The sequence below is a fragment of the Gavia stellata genome, chromosome 8, assembly GCF_030936135.1.
Source record: "Gavia stellata isolate bGavSte3 chromosome 8, bGavSte3.hap2, whole genome shotgun sequence".
Lineage (NCBI taxonomy): Eukaryota > Metazoa > Chordata > Aves > Gaviiformes > Gaviidae > Gavia > Gavia stellata.
In genome coordinates, this window is record NC_082601.1 from 5,452,922 (window position 1) to 5,477,933 (window position 25,012).

Consider the following 25,012-nt stretch of genomic DNA (forward strand, 5'->3'; position numbering starts at 1 on the left):
AAAACGTACAGGAGAGCGAGAGAGATAAGAACGATATCTGAGAGAGGTTTAAGTAACCATTAAACATCAGGAGTTCACAGCCCTAAAGCACTAGCAAACTGCTGGGGCAAGGGAGAAGTCAAAATACACATGGATATGTGAAACAGTGTCCCCTGACTCAGAAGAACATAATATTCAACTCAGAAGAAAATGCTGTTATATATATATATTACATATAATGTGATGTTTCAAACCACCGCATAATCATAAACAAGTAGATCTAGTCTGATAGAAAACTATTTTTAGATGAAAGTCTCAAGTTTGACTCTCCAATTTGGTTGCCATAACATCTGATATTTACAAAAATACTCATAAACCCACTATTTATTTTCTTTATGTGAATGCAAATCACAAATCTGAACGTTTTAGAACAAATCTGAAAATGCATGTGACAAAGAGGCTGTTTCATGTGTATGCTGTAGTGCGTTAAAAAGGAGGGAGCTGCCTATAAGGACACCGAGGGCCCAGGGAGGAGCTTTTAGAAACCCTTATTCCTCTCTGTCTTCCCTAGCCCCTTTGACCTTTCCCTATTAGGTATTCTTATGTAACTCAAGCACACCCATTTTTTATTCTAGCAAAACCTGGCATTGTTGAGCTTTAAAGCCTGTCGGTCGTCTTTGCGATGCTCACTTCCAGATCCACCTCAAAGCTTTGCTGCACTCAATATCCCATCAAACTGCACATCAGGCATAACAACAGGCAGTTTTTCTATTAATGACTTTCCTATCCAATATGTTTCGGTCATCAGCTTAAGGAGCATAACCAGCATTACAAATGAAGCCCTAACGCCACTGACATTATCAGAGGAACTTGCACTCACTTCAGCGTGGGCAGGATTTCACTCAGCATGTTCTAATGATCATCCCTAAAATATGGCCAACAAGAGGCAACAGTGAAAGAAAGTTTCTGTAGAGGAGATGAGCACGTCTAAAGAAAATATAACTGCATTTTTTAGGCCATGTTAATGAGGAAAAAGTAGAGACATTTGGAAAAAGAAAGAAACAATAGGGTTTTAGAAAAGTACCTGACCATCACAGGGAAATATTTCCCTACAAAAGGACAGTGTTTGTAAGTAATTTTGAAATTTTCAGCTAAATTTATTACCACTATAAATCTGGATCCTTAGCTAATGTGAACTATGGTCATAGCGGTGGATTGGGTATATTGGCATTGAGAACAGTTCAACCTCAGCTAATTATTTTTTTAAATTATCTTTAGGAAACAAGTGCTGTAGCTGAGTATCACCATCAAAGTAGTGAATACAAGTTGTCTATTGTTAAGTACAACTTCAGTTCTTTTTAATTTTCTTCTTTTTTTTTTTTTCCCCTACTCATAAAAGGTCTTGTAAGTGCACAGGGGAGTAAGTGGCCAAGCATGCGGTGTGCTGCTTTAAACAGATTTTCCTATGAGTTGGATATCCTGGATATATATGGATTACCAAAGGATTAAAACCCTCGGGACACAGCTTAGATTCACCACCCAACTTACACCAAATGCTTGACATAGCTATGGAGAGGAACATTTCTGTGTCATGGCCACTTCTACCACCCAGAGTGCTGCTTGCTCCAGCTATTTGTGGGGCAGGTTTTTCTACCTGAGAAATATAAATCATCAATTGCATTTTGAGGTCCCAGACTTCTCAAAAGATTCAAATTTCTGATCAAACTAACTGGGAAGTTTGCCAAGATTTGAAAACTTGTCCTTTCAACCATTAAAAAAAAAAAAGCCATTCTATTCATGATTTTTGAAATAAGAAGTCAACAACAAAGAAATAAAAAGTCAATGATAAGTATTTTTTAAATTATATCAGGTGATATTTTTTATCTAAGTTTCATTCTGAATTCGAGGGAAAGAATGCTTTAATTCCATCAGGAATAAGAAAATATAGTGGTTTTGCAGGAGACTACAGGAATTACAGAAGTTATGAGAAGGCAACTCAATTTCACCGTATTATCTGCAAGAATATTTTTTCCCCTAAATTTAAATTCCTCCGTTCTTTTATTCTGCAGTTGTTTCATTTAAAAAGTGACTTTTTAAAATCAAAACTTCATTTCTTTTGTGACCTAAAGAGGTATATAAACTAGACAACCTTTTTATCACATTGTCCATAAAGTCATTCATCAGATTTAAAAAGATAAAAATAATGCTTTAAGTTATATTAGTCTCTGTACTGATGGGCACACATTGTATTTCATGGGATACATGCAGTGACCTAAGGTTTTCAAGCTCTTTAGAAAAGTCAGTTCACAATATTCTAGTTTTTGCCACGCGGCACCGCATTATTCAAGAAATCACTTCCAGCCGATGAAGTTCAGGTAAGTGAAAGGAGGAGTCAGACAAAGTGTACGCAGAGCAGATGAATCCCCACTACCCATCCTCTGCCTGTATAAAGAGCCATAAATATCCGTGTGCAGAGAAGACCCAGCCGGAATTAACAAGGATGTTGAGTGAATTTGTCTATAGCGACAAGGTTAAAGCCATGGTTGAAAGCCACTGCCGCAGAGCCCCTGCGAGGTGCGACCCGACTCTGGGGGCCGCAAAAGGAGCCCCGAGCGCTGCGCCTGCATTTGCATTCTGTCAAATGAACACCTGATGGCAGCACGTTATAGCTTCAGTGGTGCTCACAATCTCTGAGGCTATTTAAAATTACGAGACTGTTCAGGGCTATTTAAAAATACAAGTGGCCGAGCTACCCTGCCTCCTCCCTGTGCCCACGCCGAGCCGGCGCGCAACTCCAAGCCATGGAGATGCTTTGTGCTAAGGCCACCCCACGCGCTGGGAAGGTAAAACTCCCTCCTTGTCTGGGCGTATTCGCAGGCGACGCCCAGCCTATGCACGGTCTGCAGAAGCTTCTGCCAATGTCCAAAGTGGGGAATAGAGTATTACTGGCTTCAATGCCTTTTCCCGAACTACCAGTCTGTGATGGTACCCAGCTGCAGCGGGCTTGGCCAAGCGTCGACAATGTTCTTGCTTCAAGTGAGAGGTTGGACTAGGTGAGATACAGACTCCCTTTTCAATGAGCGTTTCTAGCATCCTTATGGTTTAGCACTACATAGGTATGAGAATTTATTACTTGGTTCCTTTCTTCAGACAGCAAATATAATATTTCACATTACTCATTCTTATTGGTAACACACAGTGCTGGTCACATCACTGCTACTCCTTTACAGGCATCTAAATACAGCAAACGATAGTAAATCCTTCCATAAAAGGCAGCATTAATACTCATATTACTTTCAACACAGTGCTAAGTGAGTGAGTGCTGAACACTTTGATAATCTTGTCTTGGCATCCCTGTGGCATCACCAGATGGGGGGTTCCTACATCCTATCCTTGACCCCTCAAGCACACGCTCAGCACCTAAAATTTGCCCACTGGAAAATTTATTATTGGTTTGCCTGGTGCCTTAAGGTTGTCCTTAATGTGTGTATAATATATATAATATAGAGGCTAACATTGACACGTGCTCATTGCATGCAATGAGCCTGTTAGCTGCTGTCGCTTGGTTTCTAGGACTAATCATACATTGGCTTAATACCGAAACAATGGCAGTTCGGCTATAAGCAGCAACAGTAACTATACATACTTAAGTATGCATCAACTCTGAATTTTGCAACTGGTAAGTTCTGCAACATTTACATATAATACCTTAATTTTTTGCCACCATCTGCTATTTTAGCTTTTAGAAGATATCCTTCTTTCTCCACTACCTACAAGAAAAAAAAACAAACATGTCATAACCATATCATTTATTCAGATGAATGAATCCATTTAGTACACACATAAGAGTCTGCATCTAGCTGATCTATTGTGAGGGCATTTTATCACTAATTCTCAGTTTAGTCACCTATTTTTTCCGATACAGTCAGTTCTTTTGAAAATTTGCAAACAACGTCAAAGTCCATTAGTACACAGAATTAACCTCAAAAAAACCCCAATAATACTCTATTCTTGATTTAGAAGAAATCTATTTTAATGCAAGCAAAGTTTCTAGCTATAAGTAAAAAGTGAGTTGAAAATACATTGCAAGTAAATTATGTCAAGGATATAATTTCATACATTGAGTTCCAGGAGTCCATTTTCCATTAATAGCTATGAGGGACACACCATACTTCTGTAAAAGGCTCTTGCTTCTTATGTTCTAAAAGGAGTCATGTTTAGGGCTAAGCGATGTCAGAGAAACATTAAATATCTGTACAACAGGAATAGTTACACTGCCTTCATGGGTGCCACATTTTGCTTTGAGTCAGCACTAAATCAAGGCTCATGCAAGATGCTAAAAGGCGTCATGCTTTTAAGTGGTGCTGCTTTTCAGATGAGCTCTAGTATTGAGGCGCTCACCCCTCACAGCCCTTAAAAGGTCACACTTCACTGGAGTGTGTGCATCCATGTGCACAGAGAACTTGTCTTCAAGTTTCCAGCTGAACTAAATTATCTCATAGTATGGTGCAGAAAACCAAATTGAGCGGTTCTGTCAATTCTCGACATACAGTCTGAAACTAGAATTATAAACAAGGGAAAGCACAGCTGTGTTGTGCATTTTCCAAAATACACCCAAAAAGGCAAAGCCCTTAGCTATTACCTATAAAAAGCAGTATGGGATGTTAGCAATCCGATATCACCTCTGTAGATCCCGTACTCTGCTATTGCTATTACTGGAACCTGGTCCCTTTTCTGTGGGGTCAGAACAGGCTAAGGACTCTGCTGGTGTACACGAGCCTGCAACCTTGGTTGCAGGGTATCAAGGTTGTGCTTGAGGTTTGGGATATTAGAAGCAAGTCCTAGGCTTGATCTTTTGTTTTCATCTCTCCCTCTTAATTTGTGCTCTTCCACACCTCTGCACACACTTTCCTTAAGGCAGAAGTCCTTGCAGACCCTTGGTTCTCTATGATCTGCTGAAACATCCCTTGTATAGCTGTGATATACAGTTTGGGATAGGGGTTTTTTTGGCTATGTAAATTTATATTTAAAAACTAAAACCCGAACAAAATGAGAGTACTGGTCTTCAGCTAAACCCATTGACCTGCCATCTTATCAGATCTCATTAGCCGAGGATGTCCCAACTGAGTCACTAATGGGAAAGGAAACAAAAGTGTGATTCAGAGTGAGTCTGTTTTCCCTTTCAAACACTACTGAGTCAGTGCCTGACCGGGATATTGTGACTCCACATGATCTTTATAGTAAATTATGTCACAAGGAGATTTTGTAACAATTTCAATAGAATTTTGCTGTCCGCAAAGCCGTTAAAAAGCAATAAAACATGCTTTAACAGGCAACATAAGGATTTTTAAATCAAACATATCTGTTATTTTGATTATACAAAATATCTTTATATTAACAGTGTAATATGTTTATTTCCTTAGATTTTGTCTGTTGATGGTATACAGCATATAATAAAATATATACTGTGTACATATCTTTTTGTACCTATGAAAAGGTCTGCAGGCCTGTGGACAATGATTTAGGTGACATTCTCAAATAGGTACATGAGGATTAGTGTGTGTGTTTTCTATAATTTGTACTTATCTCATGCAAATTCCTGTCATGCATATCATTGCCATAGAAAACCCAGAGAGAAAGTATGTAGGGATTATTGTGCAGAGTCATGTCATTATTTATCTAGTGATGGATGGATGAATTATTAGAGCTAAAATAAGACTTAATCCCCATCTCCACCTACTTTTTTTTTTTTTTTTTTTTTTTTAAAAATCGAACTTACTTTACATCTTTCGATATTTTTCTTCCCCTTCTAACCCTTCATTTTTGTAGCGTAAAACTTCTGGTGCTTGGCCAGGGCCAGAGATGCCAAATAACATATGAGAGAGGTTATTCTTTTTAATATTTCTACCCATCTGGACACAGAAACTGGGAGGAGCATTGGCTAACCATTCAAGCTGTTGATTGCTTCTCTGAATCAGACCCAAAATCTCATGCTTTCAAAGTTTACCAACCACCCTTCCCAAACAGTTATTTTAACCAACCTAAACCTAAAGGCAAATGTGACTTTCAACATCAAATCTGAATCACCTCTGTTCTCACATTTTGGGAAGTAAAAAATTGGTTGTGCTGCCAGATGAAAACGTTGCTGCTCAGTCATATTTTCCTTATAACTGTCTTGAGCTAGAATATCAAATCCACTAACAAATGTTGGGCATATAAAATATCCTGATTTAAATTATATAGCTCAAATTCACCATCTGAGCTCAAAAATACAAGAACTTCAGTTAATGTGAGACCTCTCAGGGCTAAGCAAAGTAACTTTCATATATATTGTTTTAAACTAGTACAGGTGATGTCTTTAAAAAAATTAGCATGGTCTTCATTAATTGATAATGTGCACAGTTTTCTCTGTAATTAGTGTAAAGGGCATTTATGGAATTACAAAACAACTGTACCACAAAGACAGAGAAAAAGATTTCTAGGATGATCCCACTATTTTTATAACCTCCTTTTGGGGTGTTCTATTCCCCTTGTTTAACACCTGCTAATGGCCCCTTTTCCATTCTACTTGTTTTCAGGAAAATACTTCCAAGACAGCTCAGGATGAGCTTCTGCAAATGGATGATATTAGATTAAAAAGAATACCAAATATAGCCTAATGATATGTTCTGTTGTTTCTGTCTCAATAAATATCATCATTTGTTGTTAAGCTGCTGCCCTTCCTGCACCTTTTCAACATATGGAAGGTTGAGAAAATGACCCAAAATACCCTGAAGAATTAGAACAGAAATAAGAAAAGGGAATTATTGTGTGGGCTTTTGTGGTTTGTTTTTTTTTAATTTGCTTTTTAGAAGAATATTGAAGATGAGAGTATGTCTGTGTAAATATTTGAGTTTCTAAATAATAAAAAGAAGACTCATGAGCTAACAGTATTAGAAACTATAAGGAAAAGTAATTATTACTATATCACATACAGGTTCTGTAATTTTCTTAATTAGAAGAATTTAAAGCTTCTGAAACTAATCCTGAAAAGTTTGTGTAGGTAAAAGTACCGCTGATACCAACATTTCTTTGATGAATTTGTATTTGCATATTCATTTTCTTTTAATAGAAAACCCGCTATGCTTCTCATTCCCCCTAGATTCTTTTAATGCCAAGGAAAATTTTGTCAAATTCCATGATCACCTTTACTTACAAAAATTGATATTAATATTAAAACCACCTTAATATGTGCGAAGACAAGACAAACACATGGTCTCATTCCTTTATTCCAAGTATTAATACTGATGAAACATCAGTCTAGTACAACTGAATTAACAGCAAAGTCAAGCTATATAAATTGCTTTGTACCTTCTAAAATTATTCTTTTTATTGACTAATCAAAGTCCGTCAAATCCCTTAACATCTTGAGGCATCCAAAGCCTCATGTATTTATTCTTTAGTAAAGCGTGTGTAACATTTACATTATAAACATTTAAAATAACAAGAGTGATTTATCAGTTCTATAGAGCAATCGCTTACTGTGTGGTCCGGTGTAGTAATGATGTCTGCAAGCGTTAGGTTATGTTGGGAATGATTTCTTCTATGACGATTTACCTAAAAAAAAATAAAAAATATATATATAATTCAAGGGTTTAAATTCAGAGAGAATTGAAATACATGAACGTAAAGGTGGACCAACAAACTTAATTACTGGGCATGCACAGCATGCATTGGATGGAGTTTTGGAAACCTTGTTTCTTTCAATACTGCATTTCTGTGAAATCCGGTGTTCCTCTGAGCCCTATGTATTTGAAATGTGCAGCTACTGAACTCTAAACATCTCTGGTATAAATGTGTTTCTTTGTGATGTCACATAGGCAAGTTTACCTGAAAATTAACCAACTGATAATAATAATTTTAAATTATGACTTTTCCATCAGGAATCTCAAAAATTGCTTAACTGGTTAGGTGCACGTAAACCCATTTTACAGAAATGGAAAAGATGCTAATTATAACCTCAAGGCCACACAGCAAGTTAATGGAGAAACTAGAAAATAATTGGGAACAAGCACATGATATATCCGGTACGTTTAAACTGCTTTAAACACTATTTCTAAAATCTCCATGAATCACAGAATCACAGAATCAGTACGGTTGGAAAAGACCTGTAAGATCATCGAGTCCAACCTGGGGAAAAAAAACATAAAAAAAAAAAACAAAAAAACAAACCCACGCCACACAACAACAATAACAAGCCACAACCCAACACCACACAGCACCATGTCCATCAAGCTACATCCCACAATGCCACATCCACACGCTCCTTGAATACCTCCAGGGAGGGTGACTCTACCACCTCCCTGGGCAGCCTATTCCAGTGTTTCACCACTCTCTCAGTGAAGAACTTTTTCCTAATGTCTAGCCTGAACCTCCCCTGTCGCAACTTGAGGCCATTTCCTCTAGTCCTGTCACTAGTCACTTGGGAGAAGGGACTGGAAGGCTACAGCAATACTGGACTCTGATTCTACAATTGTTCCCAAGTATTGAGTCCTTGGTTTCCTTCAGTTCCCTCTTTTTTAGGAGGAAGCCAGTATAACCGTCTGTGACTTAAATCTGGAATACTATTGCATTATACCAGAAATTATTAAGACTAAATAAAAGTTTAATTTTAAATCAAGCATTTGGCAGAGCTCAATAGCATTTTACTTCTTTACAAATCTGCAACAAAGAACAGGTCACCCAAAAGTACGTGTGTGTGTATATATATAAAGAAACTTCTACTGTTTAAATTCAATGTCAACCAATAATAACATAATTTGGAGTTGAGATCCTGTAAAATTCAGTATCTCCTCTTTGAACTGAAGCCAAAAAGCAAACAACAAAACATACTCTCAACTAGTTTCCACTGTGTTCATCATAACGCATTCTCTTTTTCCTTATTAAAAACAGAGTTAACCAAAAGTCATAATGTATTCTGTTTATATTCAAGTGTCTGAATATAGAAATTGTTCTTAATTAATCCAGAGGGCCACGCTCAAAAAACAGTTAAACATATTATGATCCCATATTTTTTCTCCACACGTTGCTTTCATGTTTATTTGTAAGCACTAACATTTTTAAGCCTTGAAATCTATATCCTAGATATTGCTCTACTCTCCTAGTCAGAGCTAATGAGCTTAATGAATTACCAGTTCTAAATTCAATAGAAATATTTCAAAGAAAGAGATAAAACATTCTTCACAATTCAAAAGTTTCTCTGACCTATTTATGAAGAATATCACTTAACAATTTCATTAAGGGTGAGTAACAGCTGGTGACATGGCTGTGTCCTAAAGTGTTTTTCTCTCTTAATATTCTGCATCTTAAGCAATCGAGCTTTCATAAGAAATACTTTAGTTAGTGGCAGTCCCTCCTTTGGGGAGAAAAAAATGTCAGACCACATTTTCTGTATTTTGCAATCTTGTTTTCAGGAGTGTCATGTTCCTGTTTTATTAGCATGTAGGGTAAACAAGAATGATTTGCTGATGCTATTGAGAGAACTTCTAAGATTACGGTCTTTCTATTTAGAATTTGGATGGGACTTAATATTAATGCAGGCAGAGGCATGTATATAAATTCAAAATAAATTAATTCAATTTATCTTTTTCTTTATCTTTACTATTCAACAACTCTGAAGGTTCTATAGTGCTCAAGACATAACTAATCTATTCAGGTCTAGATCATAGGAAGCCTTTCTTACCCAGATCCCCCGTTCTAATTATTCCTTAACATACAACAGAGCGTATTGCCCAACGATGCTTTCTAAAATATATTCTTCACTCATCCAAATTAAATAACAAGACGCACCACCACTCCACAGTATCTATTTTAACATTCAGCTGCTCTCTCCAGGAATCACACATGTCTGTTGGGGGCCCTATATGCATCTTTGTGAAGCGTACAGCACCGATCAGAGCTTTTGGTCTGGTCTTTGGTTCAGCGATCAGAGCGTTAGCAAAAGAAATGCTCACATTTGGTACGTGCTAAAAAGAATATATCGGAACCGCTAAATCCATCCACGATCAAACAAAGGGAGATAGTAAAAAGTACTATTTTAGTAGTGCTTGCAAATTATTAGTGGTACTATAATAAAAAGACAATAGTAAGATTTTCAGGAAGCATGAAAGGAGAAAAAAATTAAATTCCAGTTACAGATGATACTATATGCTTTAAAAACCTCTCTGCTTTCCATACAGCAAAAAAAAAAAAAATATTAAGGAAAACTGCATGTGTACAAGGAAAAAGAATAGACCGACCTGATTATTTAATGTGATACTTTTGCTAAAAAGGCATTTCTCTTATAGGGCAAAAATAAAAGAAATTGCTCATTGCTGGGCTACAAAGTAATGTAATCTCATGCAAGAAAATCCTGAAGCTCCAAAGTCTGAATCTAGTTACAGAAATACAAGCAAAATTCACAGTTACGTAAGCCAAGATCAAGCTCTTCTGGAAAAACACCCCAATTATTTGGCTTACAAATTGAATTAGAGGAAACTTCAACAAAGTTCTTACTCATTTCTACCAGCCTTTTGGTTTAGAAATTGAACTTTTAAAAAAGTGAATCAAAATAGCTTGAAAAAGCTCAGCAATAACAGAGGCAATGTATTCTTTAGGACTGATTTTATAAAATTCCAGCAGGCCTTGTACAAATTTGGTCTTAAATATATTTTGCAAATACTGCTGAATGAGTTAGTCATATCACTTCCTTTACAATATACTCAGTTCAATGTTAAAATGTTCTTAGCAGAACCTGGGTGACAGTAGTCAATATGCTCATGTAACAATATACTCACAATTTTCAGTGGTGTACCAAAATATTCAACGGGAAGTGTAGGCTCAATTTTTTTTCATTCTTTCATTCAGTTTTTAATAGATAGACCATAAAGGAGATGTTTTGAGATTTTTTTTTTCTCTATAGTTCTATTCGATTACCCTAATAAACTGAAGAGAAACCTAAATAACATCTGTCACAAGTCCTCTACCTCACCTCCCAGGGTATGATGAAAGGCAGAAATTTACAGGAGAAGTCCGTGAGATCCCTTTTTGGGAAAGGCAGCTTATCAGCAGTTTTCTGATTTGATGAACATTCTTCAGTCAGCAACAATGTCACCTGCAGCATTAAAAATCCACTCTGCGAGCGCTTGCAAGTCTGTGGGCAAGTCTGGTTTTGTTAAATTCAGCCTCAGCAGCACCCCCCTTCCCTTAGCTAAAGGGTATCCATCTCCTACCAGAGTTATTCCAGTATCTAAGCACTAATCCGTCATCATCCTTTCTACAATGGCAAAGCCTCCATTACACATGCCTGGTATCCTGACATGAAGGGACAACCGTCTGACAACTGCTGTTCTAACATTGATGAAGTAAAATACAATAACCTGATGTTTAATTTCATTTCTTTCTGTGTTCCCATTTGTTCTTTAAATTCTCCCTCTTTTTGTGGGAATTCATCACGACTAACTCATCGCTAGTCTCTTCAAATACTGTGGCGTTGATTTAAAAAGAGACTTGGAGGACTGATTTGGATTTTATTTCCCATTACAAGCATATTTCTGACCTAATTCATCTAGTCAATGAGAAGCAGCATACTTCTTTTTGATTTCAACCAAACCTAACAAAACCAATGAGCATTTCTCAAAAGGCCCAGACAGCCTGCCCTAGCGCAAAGTACCAACTAATTATTTCCTGAAACATCATTCTGAATCCACTTGTATCTCTAAACAATTATAATTGTAAGACATTTCTAAGTGTTTTCCAAGATTATCAAATGAGGTATTCACCACAGGTTATTTACCCACAAACATCACCTACAAGTAGCCTGGGAAAACCATAGTTTGTTCAAACAAGCAGCACCTGGTGCAGCAGAACTCTGCTTTGGAAGAGAAGCCCTGGGAGGACATCTACTTGCTGTTTTCTCCATCAGTCACTGTACTACTCCATCAAGGAGAAGGTTCTCATGGAGGTTTTGTTAGATTTCTACCAAAAAAATTGTCATGCTGGGCATGCTTTGGCCTTTCTTTTTAGGGGTCTAACTATTGTTCTGTTTCATCCTGCCCACACTGCAGTCATGTATGTGGAGATTCCTTTACAAACACCCGAAAAGAGAGAAAGCCCCTACTGTCGAACCCCTACTACTGCATCTTGCTCCGCTCTGGACCTGATCCAGCAAAGCACTCTGCAATGGGCTTAAGTGTTTTTCTGGATCAGGGCCAGAACACTCCATTCTTTATAGGATCGAACTTACTGGTGGCAGCTTGAAAGTTTGCAATAAAAGTACAAACTAGTCACATAAACTTTTGTGCAAACCATTCCCTCAACAGGGAAGGAGGGGTGATACCTGATTTAGTGATGCCTGTGGTCATTTCATTCCCAGTCACTCCCATACTGCAGTGACAGCTCTTAATTTCTTACATAGACAAACTTAACAAAAATGTATTGTAGCATTTCTTAATGGCCCCATCCCTTGAAAGACACCTAGGCAAAGGCAAGAGAAAGGAAAATCCTGTAACATTTCACTCACTGCCATGCTCAAAGTGATTTGTTTTGTTTTACAGATCCAGTCTTGGGCAGTATGGCAAGTCCATCATTATCTACAGAAATTATTTGGAAACAGCTCTGCTGTGATATCGTTTCTCTTCTGCTGTGAAAGGCACTGAGAAAATCCCATGGGGCTCCCCATTCGAAGATATACCTTTGTCATCTCAGCAGATAAGGGTTTTCAGTCCAACCTCAAGAAACGGAGGCTGTCAAGAAAGAGCGGGAATAATCCCCTTCTCTCTCAACTTGCTGCTGCTACGGATGCTCTTGGTGCATTAAAGCTGTGCAATAGCTCAGCAGAAGATCCTGTTCAGCCCCAGGGAAAGCTCCCCATGTCCCAGCGGGCTCCTTGCCCGCAGCTGTGGCCGCTGGTGCTCCTGGCTTGCTCTGGAGCCCTCCTAACACCATCCTCCAGAGGGTTACATTAGAACCACAGGGGATTGTTGGGTTTTTTTCCTCCTTGCTTGTCCCAAATAGATTTCACCGAATCATTAAGGTTGGAAAAGACCTGTAAGATCAAAGTCCAACCAACAACCCGACCCCACCATGCCCACTAAACCATGTCCCGCACTGCCACGTCCACACGTTCCTTGAACACCTCCAGTGATGGTGACTACAGCACCTCCCTGGGCAGCCTGTTCCAGTGTTTCGCCACTCTCTCAGTAAAGAAATTTTTCCTAATATCCAGCCTGAACCTCCCCTGGCACAGCTTGAGCCCATTTCCTCTTGCCCTGTCGTTAGTCACTTGGGAGAAGAGACCAACACCCACCTCCCCACATTTCTTCAGAAGAAAAGGTAACAGAGACTACAAGGCAGTATAGTGTGACATTAGCACACTCTGCTTTTTTTCCCCTAAGGCTTGCAGGGAGATAGAGGCACTAAGTGCAGTTTCAGACCTGCCCCCACCAGCCCACATTTACTCCTCACCCTCCCACCCCATCTCCAGACCCCCCAAAAACTCACTACTACGCGGGTGACCAAATGCTTTCCTCGGGAATAGGAACTTGCATGTATGGAGCTTTTGTGCACTGGCTACAGACCAGATAATCTCTCTATGCATCATTTAATAAGAAAACCACTTCACAGTCCTTACAGGCTTGAGTTTGTTACATATGACATACTCTCAGCAGAATCTGCAGACTGAAGTCAGTGGGGGGAAAAAAAAAGAAAGCAGGATTGTGTTGCATTCCCCCTGCATGTCTCCCTTTGAGCACACTGCCCTCTATATTCAGTTCAGATCTCCAGAGCCTGTGAAAATAATGATAATGGTTTTGCTTCCCTTGACCTCTTGCTCCCTTATAAATCAGAATCCTATAGACCTTTCCCACAGTGCGAGGGTCCTCCTTCGTACTTGAGCCTGTGAAGGCAGGTATTTTATATCAAGGCAATTTAATCACGTGGGCATGCTCCCTGGCTTCAGAACTTGCTGTAGACAAGCACCACAGTGCTTTTACTGCAGAAGTACCTCCATTTATTCAGCCACATCATTCATGAAATAAGAGCAAAATAATTATTTGGATCTTATTTTAAATTTCAGCCAGTGTTAAGATGAGGTGATTCTCTGTGATCAGAAAATAAATAATCATGAATTTGATTACAAAACATGGTCTATTTGAAACTATGTCGCCTTCTTTCCCAAAATTGTTGGAGGGGTGCTCCAATTTTGGGGTACCCAATTTGGGCTAATATTTTAACTCCAAGGATAAGCCTACATCAGCCACTAAGTACTTTTCTCCATTAATGGCTTGCTGTTTCCCAGGAGCAGATTTTCCCTAGAGTGGAGCCCTTTTGTTCCTCTCTAGCTACTCAAATGGACTTTGAAATTTGTCCAATTGATCCTTGCTTTGAGGGAGTCCCAGCTGATGTAGTTGGCTTCATTTTTAGCCTTTTCAGGAACAGGAGATCTGCCAAAAGCATATGTGGAAGAGGAGACAGCCACAAAAGGTTCTTACCACCCATATAAGTTTGAGAAATCCTAAGGCTGCTGTGAATCTGACTGTGGGTCGTTCAGATCTGCATACCTGGGGATCAAACTATCACAAAGGGACCAACAGCTGCGTTGCCTCTAATGCTCAGGATTTCCAATTGGAAATCAAGCTGGAACCTGGTCTCAAAGCTTCAGTATGCTTAATTATATTAAATACAATACTCATTGATTTGAGAAAAGAACATTTAAATTGAGGCTTTTTATATATTTGTACTAGCCTTTTCTGTTACAGCCTGTAATATGTAACAAAAATACAGCAACGCGCACACTGTGACAGTATTCATCTAGCCATACATAAAAATATATATTATGAAATAAAATATTTTGTAAGTTTCCTATTCAGATTTTTCTATTCATAATGCAGTTTTTACTTTTGGTTCACCAGGATACTAAAATATATTAATCTTAACTACTGCAGGTGCTTTGGTAAAATTACAGATGAGTAGTGCACCAATGATAGAGGAAGTAAGGAGTAAAAACAGCAGGAAGAAAAATGCAGTAGACATCAGTATTTCAGTGTTCTTTGCCTCTGACATCTATGTCTGCAAAAATCTGTTCTTTGGTGTTATGTCTATAAAAGGTAAAAATCAAAGTTAATACAGACAGAGAGTAATGATAGATTATCTTTTCGTGTCCCCTTTGGATCTTAGAAAAATAAAGACAATAAATGTGAGAACTCAGCTATGACAGCAAACTGTGTCAGCAACTCTCACCTGAAATTGCACCCCAGAATAGTATTCTCAGGGCGAGGGGAAAGCAAAAAAAAAAAAATCATTAAAACTTAGTAAGTAAATGTGCAAATAAATCCAAAAGAATTGCCTTTACAAAATCACATCCAGCACATATACTACAATCAAAATGCACTCAAAAGCTCAGTCTCTCCTGAAAGGACTGTCTTAACAGAAAGAGCATAATTAACATTGATGTCACACTCCTGCAAGTCATCAGTTACTGTATACCATATAAATACCCTTGTATAAAATATTATTAATATTCCTAAACAAATGCTCAGTCCTCTCCCGTGGACTGCCTGTTAGTGCATCTCTTTATCCTGCCTGCCTAATTCTTTCTCTCGGATTTAAACAAGCCAAAAACTCACCTTATGCTACTGCAGAAGCAATTTTTATTTTTGAAGGTTAATCCAACTCAGCAGGATTTAGGGATGGCACTTTTGCTTGGTCGTAGGCATGTTGGCTCAGGCCAGACAGCTGTTTGGACATTCTCCACTGGGAATCTTGCCCTCAACACCCACAGTTGATGCACATACATGGTCTACTGGCTGCCTACTTCCATGCCCATCTGTTCAGATGGCATGGTGCCCACTCACAAGTTCGCTGGATCCTTGCCCTTAGTATGTAGATGCCAGGCAATGATGGGCTTAGATGGGCAGCCTGCAAAATACTGAAAGTGATCATTTTTTTCCTGTAGGAAGTCCTTCCTCTGCGATAGCACTGAAGCATGGACACCACATGCTACCCTACACTTAATAACACCTGTGGACATATATGTGCCAGAAATACAAAGCGGAGGGGGGAATATATTGGGGAAAAAAAAAAATTTAAAAAAAAGGAGTGATACAAGGAAATTGAAAAGATCCTTGTGTAAGAATACGCTCTACATTGTCAATGGCAGTGGAGGGATACCCGGGCTAACTTGAAACAACCTGGCTCAAGCACCAGAGCAGCATAGCCATGGCCACATGAACCAGACAGAGCACAGCCTAGTTTACACTGCTTCCCAGGCTAGCCTGCTTCCGAGACCCAACTTAGCTTAAAACTACCCTGGGCGCTGCACATCACTCAATGACCATAGCCTATAAAAACACATTCGAAGGTAGATCATACTGAAAGCAGTGTGAACCAAATCCAGACCTGTCAAAAATTGTTTACCCTCAATGCACATTCCATATATATAGTATTGCATAAAATATTCCACGGTAAACAATGGAACCAGTAAAGATTGATAGTCAAAAAGTCATTTTAATAAAGATTCATTTTAATTTGTGTCATTGCCCTTTGAAATAATAACTGAGAAAACCCTGCTTCGTAACAAGGGACTCTTTTTATAAAAATTAGTAGAGAAGAAAAGCTTCTGTCTGTTTTTTTGAGTCCAAAAGTGAACATTATTGCAGATTTTTTAAGACAAAGCAATAATGTTAAAATTAAAATATAATTTTCTTCCCAAATATAGTTTTATTAACAGCAAATTGACAGCTAATAATAATTTTATTACTTTAAATAATAAGCCACATTTTAATTGAAATTATTTGAACAACTTCATATGTACATATAAATCCCACCGTATTTTTACAGGCCATTTATAGTTCTTTTGCTGTCCTCCATACACTGTATGAGAGTCATTAGAAAAGTTACATCTATAGTTTCTCCTCTTTGATTAGATTACTCAAACTTTGAAAAGGAGAAGGGAGAGGAAAATCAAAGAGATCTCTGCAGCAGAGACTATGTCTAACGGAGTCTTCCAGGACTCCTCCTTTCTGCCAACACTCTGGCGAACAAACTATCACACTTACAAACACTCATGGAAAATTAATAAAATGACTTGCAAATACCCACAAATCATAGTGACAAAATTATTCTAACAAGTGTTTTTCTCTTTTTTCTTCCCCTTCCCCTTGCTGAGTGCGCCCCAACACTGCTTTAACGATTTTGGACGCTTGCTAGCAGGCTGAAAAAGAGATATAAAAGCTACGGCATGGCTGGGTCTGCAGCCTGGCTTGGGGCTCTCATCTAGTCAGCAGTGGAAGCCTGGGCTTGAAGGCACATTTAAGCTGTGTCTAACTTAGTGTTTACTCTGGGGTGACTGGATTTGAGCGCGCTGTCCCTACCCTAGAGAATTGTTTGCTGCGCGGAGACATCAGTCTTGTCTTTGAGCATGCTCCGCCGAATCAGTCATGTGTGACTACTTGATCTGTTTTGGTCTGGACATATTGTCAAATCGTTGTGTCCAAGTTTCACAGGAGCAGTGCCGAAAAAGTCCTGGCTCCAGAATGAAATTAGATTTATAAGCAACACAAGCCAAAAATGTCGCTATGAACATCCAGTGACAAAAATCAAAGAACCTGCATAAAAGCTATCTTGCTCTGACTTCCAAGCTTAGTTCAGCTTCTTTAGTCTGAAGGAAAAAACCACTAAGACTACCTCCTTAGGTGAAAAATTGGCAACGCAGAGGTAAGACATTGGCTTTTACAATGGAAGGTCCTTTGTTTTTGTCAGTACAGGAATTTTCACAAAGTACACTTTTAATGTGATTGGAAGGAACGTCTTCTAACACAGGTCACGGCTGAAAACCCCATAGCTAAATCTTATTAAAAACTATTCAGAGATCAAAATTAGAGACTGTAATACAGAACCACTTGGATACCTGTCAGATTGACAATATCTAGATGGCCATCTAACTTGCCACCTGCTCCCCCTTCCCTTTGCACTAATAACCTGAGTAAGCTTGTGAATGCTTTTTTGTCCACCACTGTTGGCTCATATTAATCTCTCATATCATCACAACCTGTAATCTCTAAAAAAAATATAAAAAAAATCAGCGTTGCTTATTAGCATTGTTCAGAGCACCAAAGGGCATACTCAACAGAAGAAAGAATGCAGCAAAGTTTTCAAACAGATTTTCGCAGGTGCCATTATAAACACTAAGACGAAAGAAACAGAGTAATCAAAATAATAACTGATCTAATTCAAGTAGCTTCTTAAGCAAATTGGTGATTTTGCAAAGGGCAATTAGCAGGATGACTGCTTCCTATTCTAGTTGACATCACGATATTCTGCTAGGAAAAGAATGAAAATATTTAAAAGTTTAACTTTTCCTCACTCTTCCTTTGAGATTTTTAGTTTTATATTTAATCACAACCTTGCAGCAAACCAGGTAGGACAGCAGTTATTGCTAATATTGTTACCCAGCTCTGGGATTCTCCAATTGCAATTTGCCTTCATCTCACACAAAATTATTATCCTAGCGCTTTTGCCAAAATCTGCTGACACAGTAAAATACTGTAATGCAAAGGTCAGGTTGTTGGTCTTTTTTAAAATACCAAGATCAGTTCTTCAAATTTGTATTTGGCTTCAGGGTTCTTGATTTGATTCTTTGTCACACAAGTTAAAAATGAAAAAAAAAAAAAAAGAAAACCTGCCATCCATGTGTGTCTTGGCAAAGTAGGAACTACAATTGCAAAACGCTATTGTCCGCATCGCTTAAGTACTATTTCATTATTTGCCCTTCATAGAGAAAGAAACATTCTAAATAATACAACACTCCCTTTTGTGCTGACTCCACAAATTGGTCCATGTACTGAAGAGAACCTGTAAGAGAGGGAAGTGCATATTTCTGATCCAAGCACACTGAATCTCCAGGTTTTACTCTTGTGGCATTGCACTGACAGCAAACCACATAACGCTAATACGGCGGATAAAGAAAAGAAGAAATGGAATTATCCTGTTTGAAACTTCTGAAGCACCTAGGCAGGCTGGAAATTGCCCCGATTTGATTTTCCTCATTCTGTTCTGATAGAGAAGTCACCTACCTTGCATATAATAGAAAACCCTCAACAAAACAAGAATCATTCACTGCCACCTGAAATGTGAGCAGTGTATAAAGGCAGCACTTAATCTGGGTGCACTGCCAGAGAATTTGATTAAAAAAAAATTAAAAAAATTAAAAATTAAAAAAGAGAAAATAACACACATCAAGAAAACAAATGAGTCAAATGTTATTAGAAGCTTTAGTGGTACACAAAAACAGAACTTTGAGTATATATTTCAGTGCAAATATACCATGCTGTACAAACATATACTACACTATCAGCAAAGTCACAAAGACACACCATGTAATGGAGAGAAAAAGGCTTTGATTTATCACTTATGTGCTGGATTTCTTCTTCTTTCCTCCCTAGTCCAATGAAGGCTTTCAAATAGCACCTGCCACTGAATATCTTTGCTTCTCCACCCCTTGACATGGATGAGGAATCAAGATGGCACTGTTTATAGAAATGTTTATATAAATATTTTATCCAAACTGTGCTGGACTTCGCCTAGGAAATTTCTGTTTGATATCTCCCTGGAAGGGATCCATTCCTTATTTGAAGGCATGAAAAAATGATGAATTTACCAATTCTCTTGATAGTTTCCCCCTAGTCTTTGCAAAATGTACTGTAACCCTCATTTTATTTGGGGGGGGGGGGTCCAACTTCCAGACATTTCATCTTGTATTGCCTTTTTCTGCTACATTAAAGAACCGTTGTTCTGCCCAATGTTGCCCCTTAATGTACGTAAGTAGGAAATCAGTTGCTTTTCAATTTCTTTCAGGTGATTTAAACCTGCTGAGGTCTGTAGGTCCTTCATTGGCAAGATAATTTTCCTAACCTCCAATACTTTTTTTTTGCCTCTTCCTTGCATCAATTTCATTACTTTAGAATCACTATTCTAGTTTCCTTTTCCTCAGTGCCACTGACAGAAATGAACACAAGGGTCAGCTCAAACTTTTTGACACCGAAACACCCATAGGAGCTATGTTTTGCAGTAAAATCTCAGAATACAGTTCCTAGTTCTGGGAACAGCATGGCCTGTGTTTCCCATATATACATAAATTTGGATAAATTAAAATGCACTTTCAGCCATTAAGCAATCCAGATCACTCTCCACAAGTGCCTTTACCCAGACCTATTTGCCAGTCCATCAATCTTCGCTTTATTTTAAAATGTTATTAGAACTGTTCTATTTACTTCCATATCATGGATAAAAAGAGTGATTAGTGTCAAGCTTAGTACTAGTCCCTGGAGAACAACTCTAAAAATTCACCCAGTTGATGATGATTCCCCAGGGACTACTTTCCGAAACGTGTAAATTAATCAGTTCTTAATCCATTTAAGATGTGCTTCACTGATACAGCACATAGCTAATATTTAATCAGAATGTCACGTACTATTAAGTCGAGTGTCTTACAAACTTCCACTACACTTCACAAACATGGCTGCCTTTTTCAACAAGACTTGCATCAAAAAAATAATGCTGTTTTATTGAGGTTTAAATTTGGTTTTTATTCAGTTATGATGATTGACATCAATGATATTCTTAACTTCCTTTTTTTTTTTTTAATTAAACCCTGCAACAATGTTGCCATTAGTTGACCCAATACTCCGTTAGGTTCATCTGCCTATAAAATTTTCCAAGGCATGCAATTTTCCCTTTTTGAGTATTGGCACAATGATTGCCCTCTTTGAACCTTTTGTAATTTCCATGACAACCTAATATTTGTTTAAGATTGAAATCAACAGGCAAGGACCACCTCAGAAAACTCTTTAAGGCTCTAGCATGATATTTATTTACATTACCTAAAATTTTGCCAGATTTTGCTAATTTTTCTGAAATTAGTATCACTGGTAGATGCCATTCAACATGTTATTAGCCATTAATACCATAGAAAGGTCATCATCGGTTTCTTGTAATCAAATCACACCCGATTTTAAAACAAACCCCCACAAATATTTACTGGCTGTTCCTGTCTTTCCTGCATCACTATTAACATCTGCATCACCTGAACAGTGTGCCTGTAAAAGTGCTGGCATTAAGCTTTTAAAAATCAGAGATAAACCAAGATTCTAGCCATCATTCCTGTGCACAGAGTTCAGAACTTAAAGAATTTGGAAAACTCCAGGACAGAGTAAAAGCATCAGTTTGGTCCAGCACTGCAGTGCTTGCAGGATTTGCCTCAGCGATACAGTCTCTGGGTGAAGTTTATTACAGGGAAGATTTTATACACTGTTTAGCATTTGGCTGCTTTTCACTGTGTAGAGGGCCTGTCTATCTCCATAATGGGTGCCATTACAAAAACCAGTCAATATATCTCAGTTTGTCACTACCTAGATTCAGTGACTACAGATTTATAAAATGGTGAATGCACGGCACATTGTCTTATAAAAAGAACAAAACTACCTGGAATCTACAATTTCCGCATGCTAAAATAACAAAGTTGATTTTGCGCTGCCCTGCATTTTATACAATCGTCTATTTATCTGTAAGAAAAGTCACCAAATCAAAAAACGGGATAATTTGTCTCATTTATTCAGGTGCACATACATTCAGAAAGGCAGAGGCAAGCTGGCATACTGCGTCACAATAATTTTTAAAATATCTGCTTATATCTTCTTGCAGGTTTAAGCATGCGTGTGTGTTAAAGTGGAACACAATGGAAGATAAATCCCCTGAATCATGATTTCTTCAGTAATTTATTACACATTGCCATAGAAACTAATTTGCAAATTATTTTCTATGTGGCTGTAGAAGAAACAAAACTTAAACAGTGCTCTGAATAAAAATCTTAAAATGTTCTAATGTCAGTACACAAAGGGCCATTCTCTTGCCACCTCAAATATCTAAAATGCTGTAAATGGAGACTGACCTAAAAAACCCTACTCCAGATCTGAAGATCGTCAGGTCTATTACACAAACCCATTCAGGCACAGATATAGCAGTTGTTGTAAATGTTCAGAAAAATTAGCATAAAGGCACATGTAACTCTAATAGGTGCTTAAGTATAACCAGTGGGAAGTGGAAATGGTTGTTTGCAATACTACTGTGAGAATTCATCTATTTATGGTGCAAACGCACACAGAAGCGTGCGATGCTGAATTTTTTCCCTGAACTTTATTCTTTTAATAATTACTGAAAGATTAAGAGGTAGTCAAACGGTATAGATGGACTTTTCTTTTCTTAAAATTGCTTGCATATGCTTTGTAAGTGATATTTTTCTGAGCCTAACACCCTCTGTTTTGTAGGTCATACGGATATCTACAGACTGTGCGGATACCGAAGGCGCTTGTCCTTTAGCCTTCTGCCTCACCACATGATTGAGCATCCATATACCTTACAACCATACACCCTGTCGAGCGTTATTCTCTTACATATCACAATTTACCTCGCTTTCTCCACTCAAACATGCAACCAAGCTGAGCAACAAGCTGCTTCAGCTGCCATGTCATTTCAGTTTTTACACATCTTCTCTTTTTATGTGTGCTCTACATCTCCGTGATGTCTCATCTCCCCGTTCCACTGCCATAGGCTACAAGTCAGGAACAAAGCTCAGGCTCAATGTCAAACAGAGTGAAAATGGGAAAATATCATAGAAGAGAAAATTAATGGGCACAAACACAGCTCTAAAACTTCCATCCTTGTGGGCTTTGCAACTTTCTCTCATTTCTTGGCAAAATGGGAAGTGGAGGAGAGTAATAGTGTTTGTAATAGAAAATGCCTTAAAAAGGTATTTAGCTAAGGAAATTACAAGTCCAAAAAATTCAAGGTGGAAATGTTATGCTTGCATATTAAGGAACAAATAATCCCGTGAAGTGTGCAATCAGCCCCCTTTCATCTGAAACATTAACTTTTTTCCACTCCCTCCCATTTTCCTGCCTTGCCCTTTTCCTTGCCTGACCACCATGGCTTGTGGAGGTTCGCATTTCCAAAAATGCCTCAGCAATCGATAGTCTAAGACACAGAAATGGACTCCAAGGCTTCTCTGCCTGAACCGAGGCCTTTCTCTCATTTCAAACTGGGAAATTTCAAGGTGAACCACACATGAAATCTCTCTTTTCTCCACAGGTTCACTAGTATGTCTTTAGAACAACAATGTTACCTTTCAGCTTTTCTCATTGATTTTTTTCTGTAATAAACATTTTTGTTTTCCTAAGGAAATTATGAAGTTTGCAACCTACATTTGAAAAAAAAAAATTAAAACCCCCAAAAATCAATACTTTAAAATGTCTGATCATACCCACACCGACATGGCCAGCAAATACACAGATTTCCATCACATGGAATCATGGTCTTATATGTCATTAGTCATTTGGTTACTATGAAATTTAACTCATAGCGTAAGACTTTTTAAAAAATAGGGATTGTATATTTCTGCAAAAAAGTAGAGGTCCCAGAGCACACTAATGGATAAAGAAAAGGGGATATTTTGTTTTTAGCCTTACACTATAGAATTACCTTATTCTAGAAAATACAATCTGGTTCAGAACCCTGTCTCTCTCATCCCCACGAGTTTATTTTTCAAAAAATAACACTCGTCCTCTTTTTGTAGATCCCCAAAATCAAACACAAGAGTAAATACTAATATCACAAATATTAACTTTGATATTTTATTTGGATCCAGATACTTGATTTGTCAGCTAAATTATTTGTTCAGGAGTTAGCATCATACTTTATGTGACCCTGTTTCTTATTGTGTATAAACCTTTCCTGAACATATTATATGTAAGCTTAATAAACCCTCTCACATTTAAATTTCAGTACTTGATCTTTTCACTATTTGAAACATATAATTTATATTTTTGAACTAACATGCTATAATTGAGCTTAACATATATTATGTATATTTTTTTTTAACAACTTTCAGATGAGCAAACTAGAGTTGAAAAATAAAATGCCTCTTTTTTGGAGGTGTGTGCATTCGCGATGCATCTTCAGTCTGTTTATTAAGTAATCATATCTGGGTACAAGTGTCAACACAATTTACATTTTGAATAATGTGAAGCAGATAACCTCAATTAACAAGTAATTAGAGTCATTTTCCTATTAAGCAGTTTCCCTAATTGTTTTTGAAACCTGGAACTAAAATTGTAATAAATAATAAGCGGCCAAAACATGTCCCTGCATTAGCTTAATCCACGCTTTTCCACTGGAGCCTGGGAAAAACGCCGCAGAAATACAGGCTGAATACCCACATGATATCGAGAGAAGAGGGAAATGTTTTGTAGCTGCAGACCTCTGCATAATCCACTTTTTTCTGTGGTTGTTTTGTGGGTTTGTTTTTTTTTTTCCTCAGCATGATTCTCTTTCCTTTCCCTTCCTTCTCTCTTTTCACCCCCATGATTCCCTATATGAACACTTAATGTATGAAGTATTTGACTTAATCATTACTGTGGATTGACTAGAGCTTATCAGGGAAAAGCCATCCCACAGTGAACATGTAGCATACTGTCTCTGTTGAACTACAATTTATAGTAGTGCAAATTCATTTGATACCTTATACCTTATATCCTACCTTGCCAGCCTTTTTTTATGTACCTTTTTTTATGTAAAATAATAAATATGACCTGGTTGTCCCAAATAGAACAATTTGTGGGTTTGCTGCTGGTCATCAAAAAAACCAAAAGTCCTTCCCTTTGATAGCAGTCTTCAAATAGATACATGTCACATATCAAGTACAATAAGTGAGCTCAGAGAACAAAAAAATTTCACGTGTATTTCCTCTGCTTACACTACATGATGTCATGGAAAACACCTATGTTGCACTCTGCCTGCCATAGCCAAAAGTGTGTGTGTGTGGGGAAAAATCTACTTAAATACAAAAAGAAATCCAGCAGCTGCTCCTCACCCTAAGCCAAAACAAACAAGCAAACTAAAAACTAGCAGAAAACCTACCCAAGAGTCCCAGGAAAAAAAAGCTAGTGCAATAATAGTCTCTTCACCC

At 37.8% G+C, this 25,012-nt stretch overlaps 1 protein-coding gene across 1 annotated transcript in view; it reads right to left on the minus strand.

The window, feature by feature from the left end:
- The window catches only part of ARHGAP15 (Rho GTPase activating protein 15), a 313,756-nt gene that overhangs the window by 274,964 nt on the left and 13,780 nt on the right, over positions 1–25,012 (minus strand). Inside the window, exons 3-4 of the mRNA XM_059820503.1 lie at positions 7,501–7,575; positions 3,688–3,749 (exon numbers count right to left, since the gene is read on the minus strand). Of these exons, the coding sequence (XP_059676486.1) occupies positions 3,688–3,749; positions 7,501–7,575 (137 nt within the window). The remainder of the gene's footprint in view (positions 1–3,687; positions 3,750–7,500; positions 7,576–25,012) is intronic.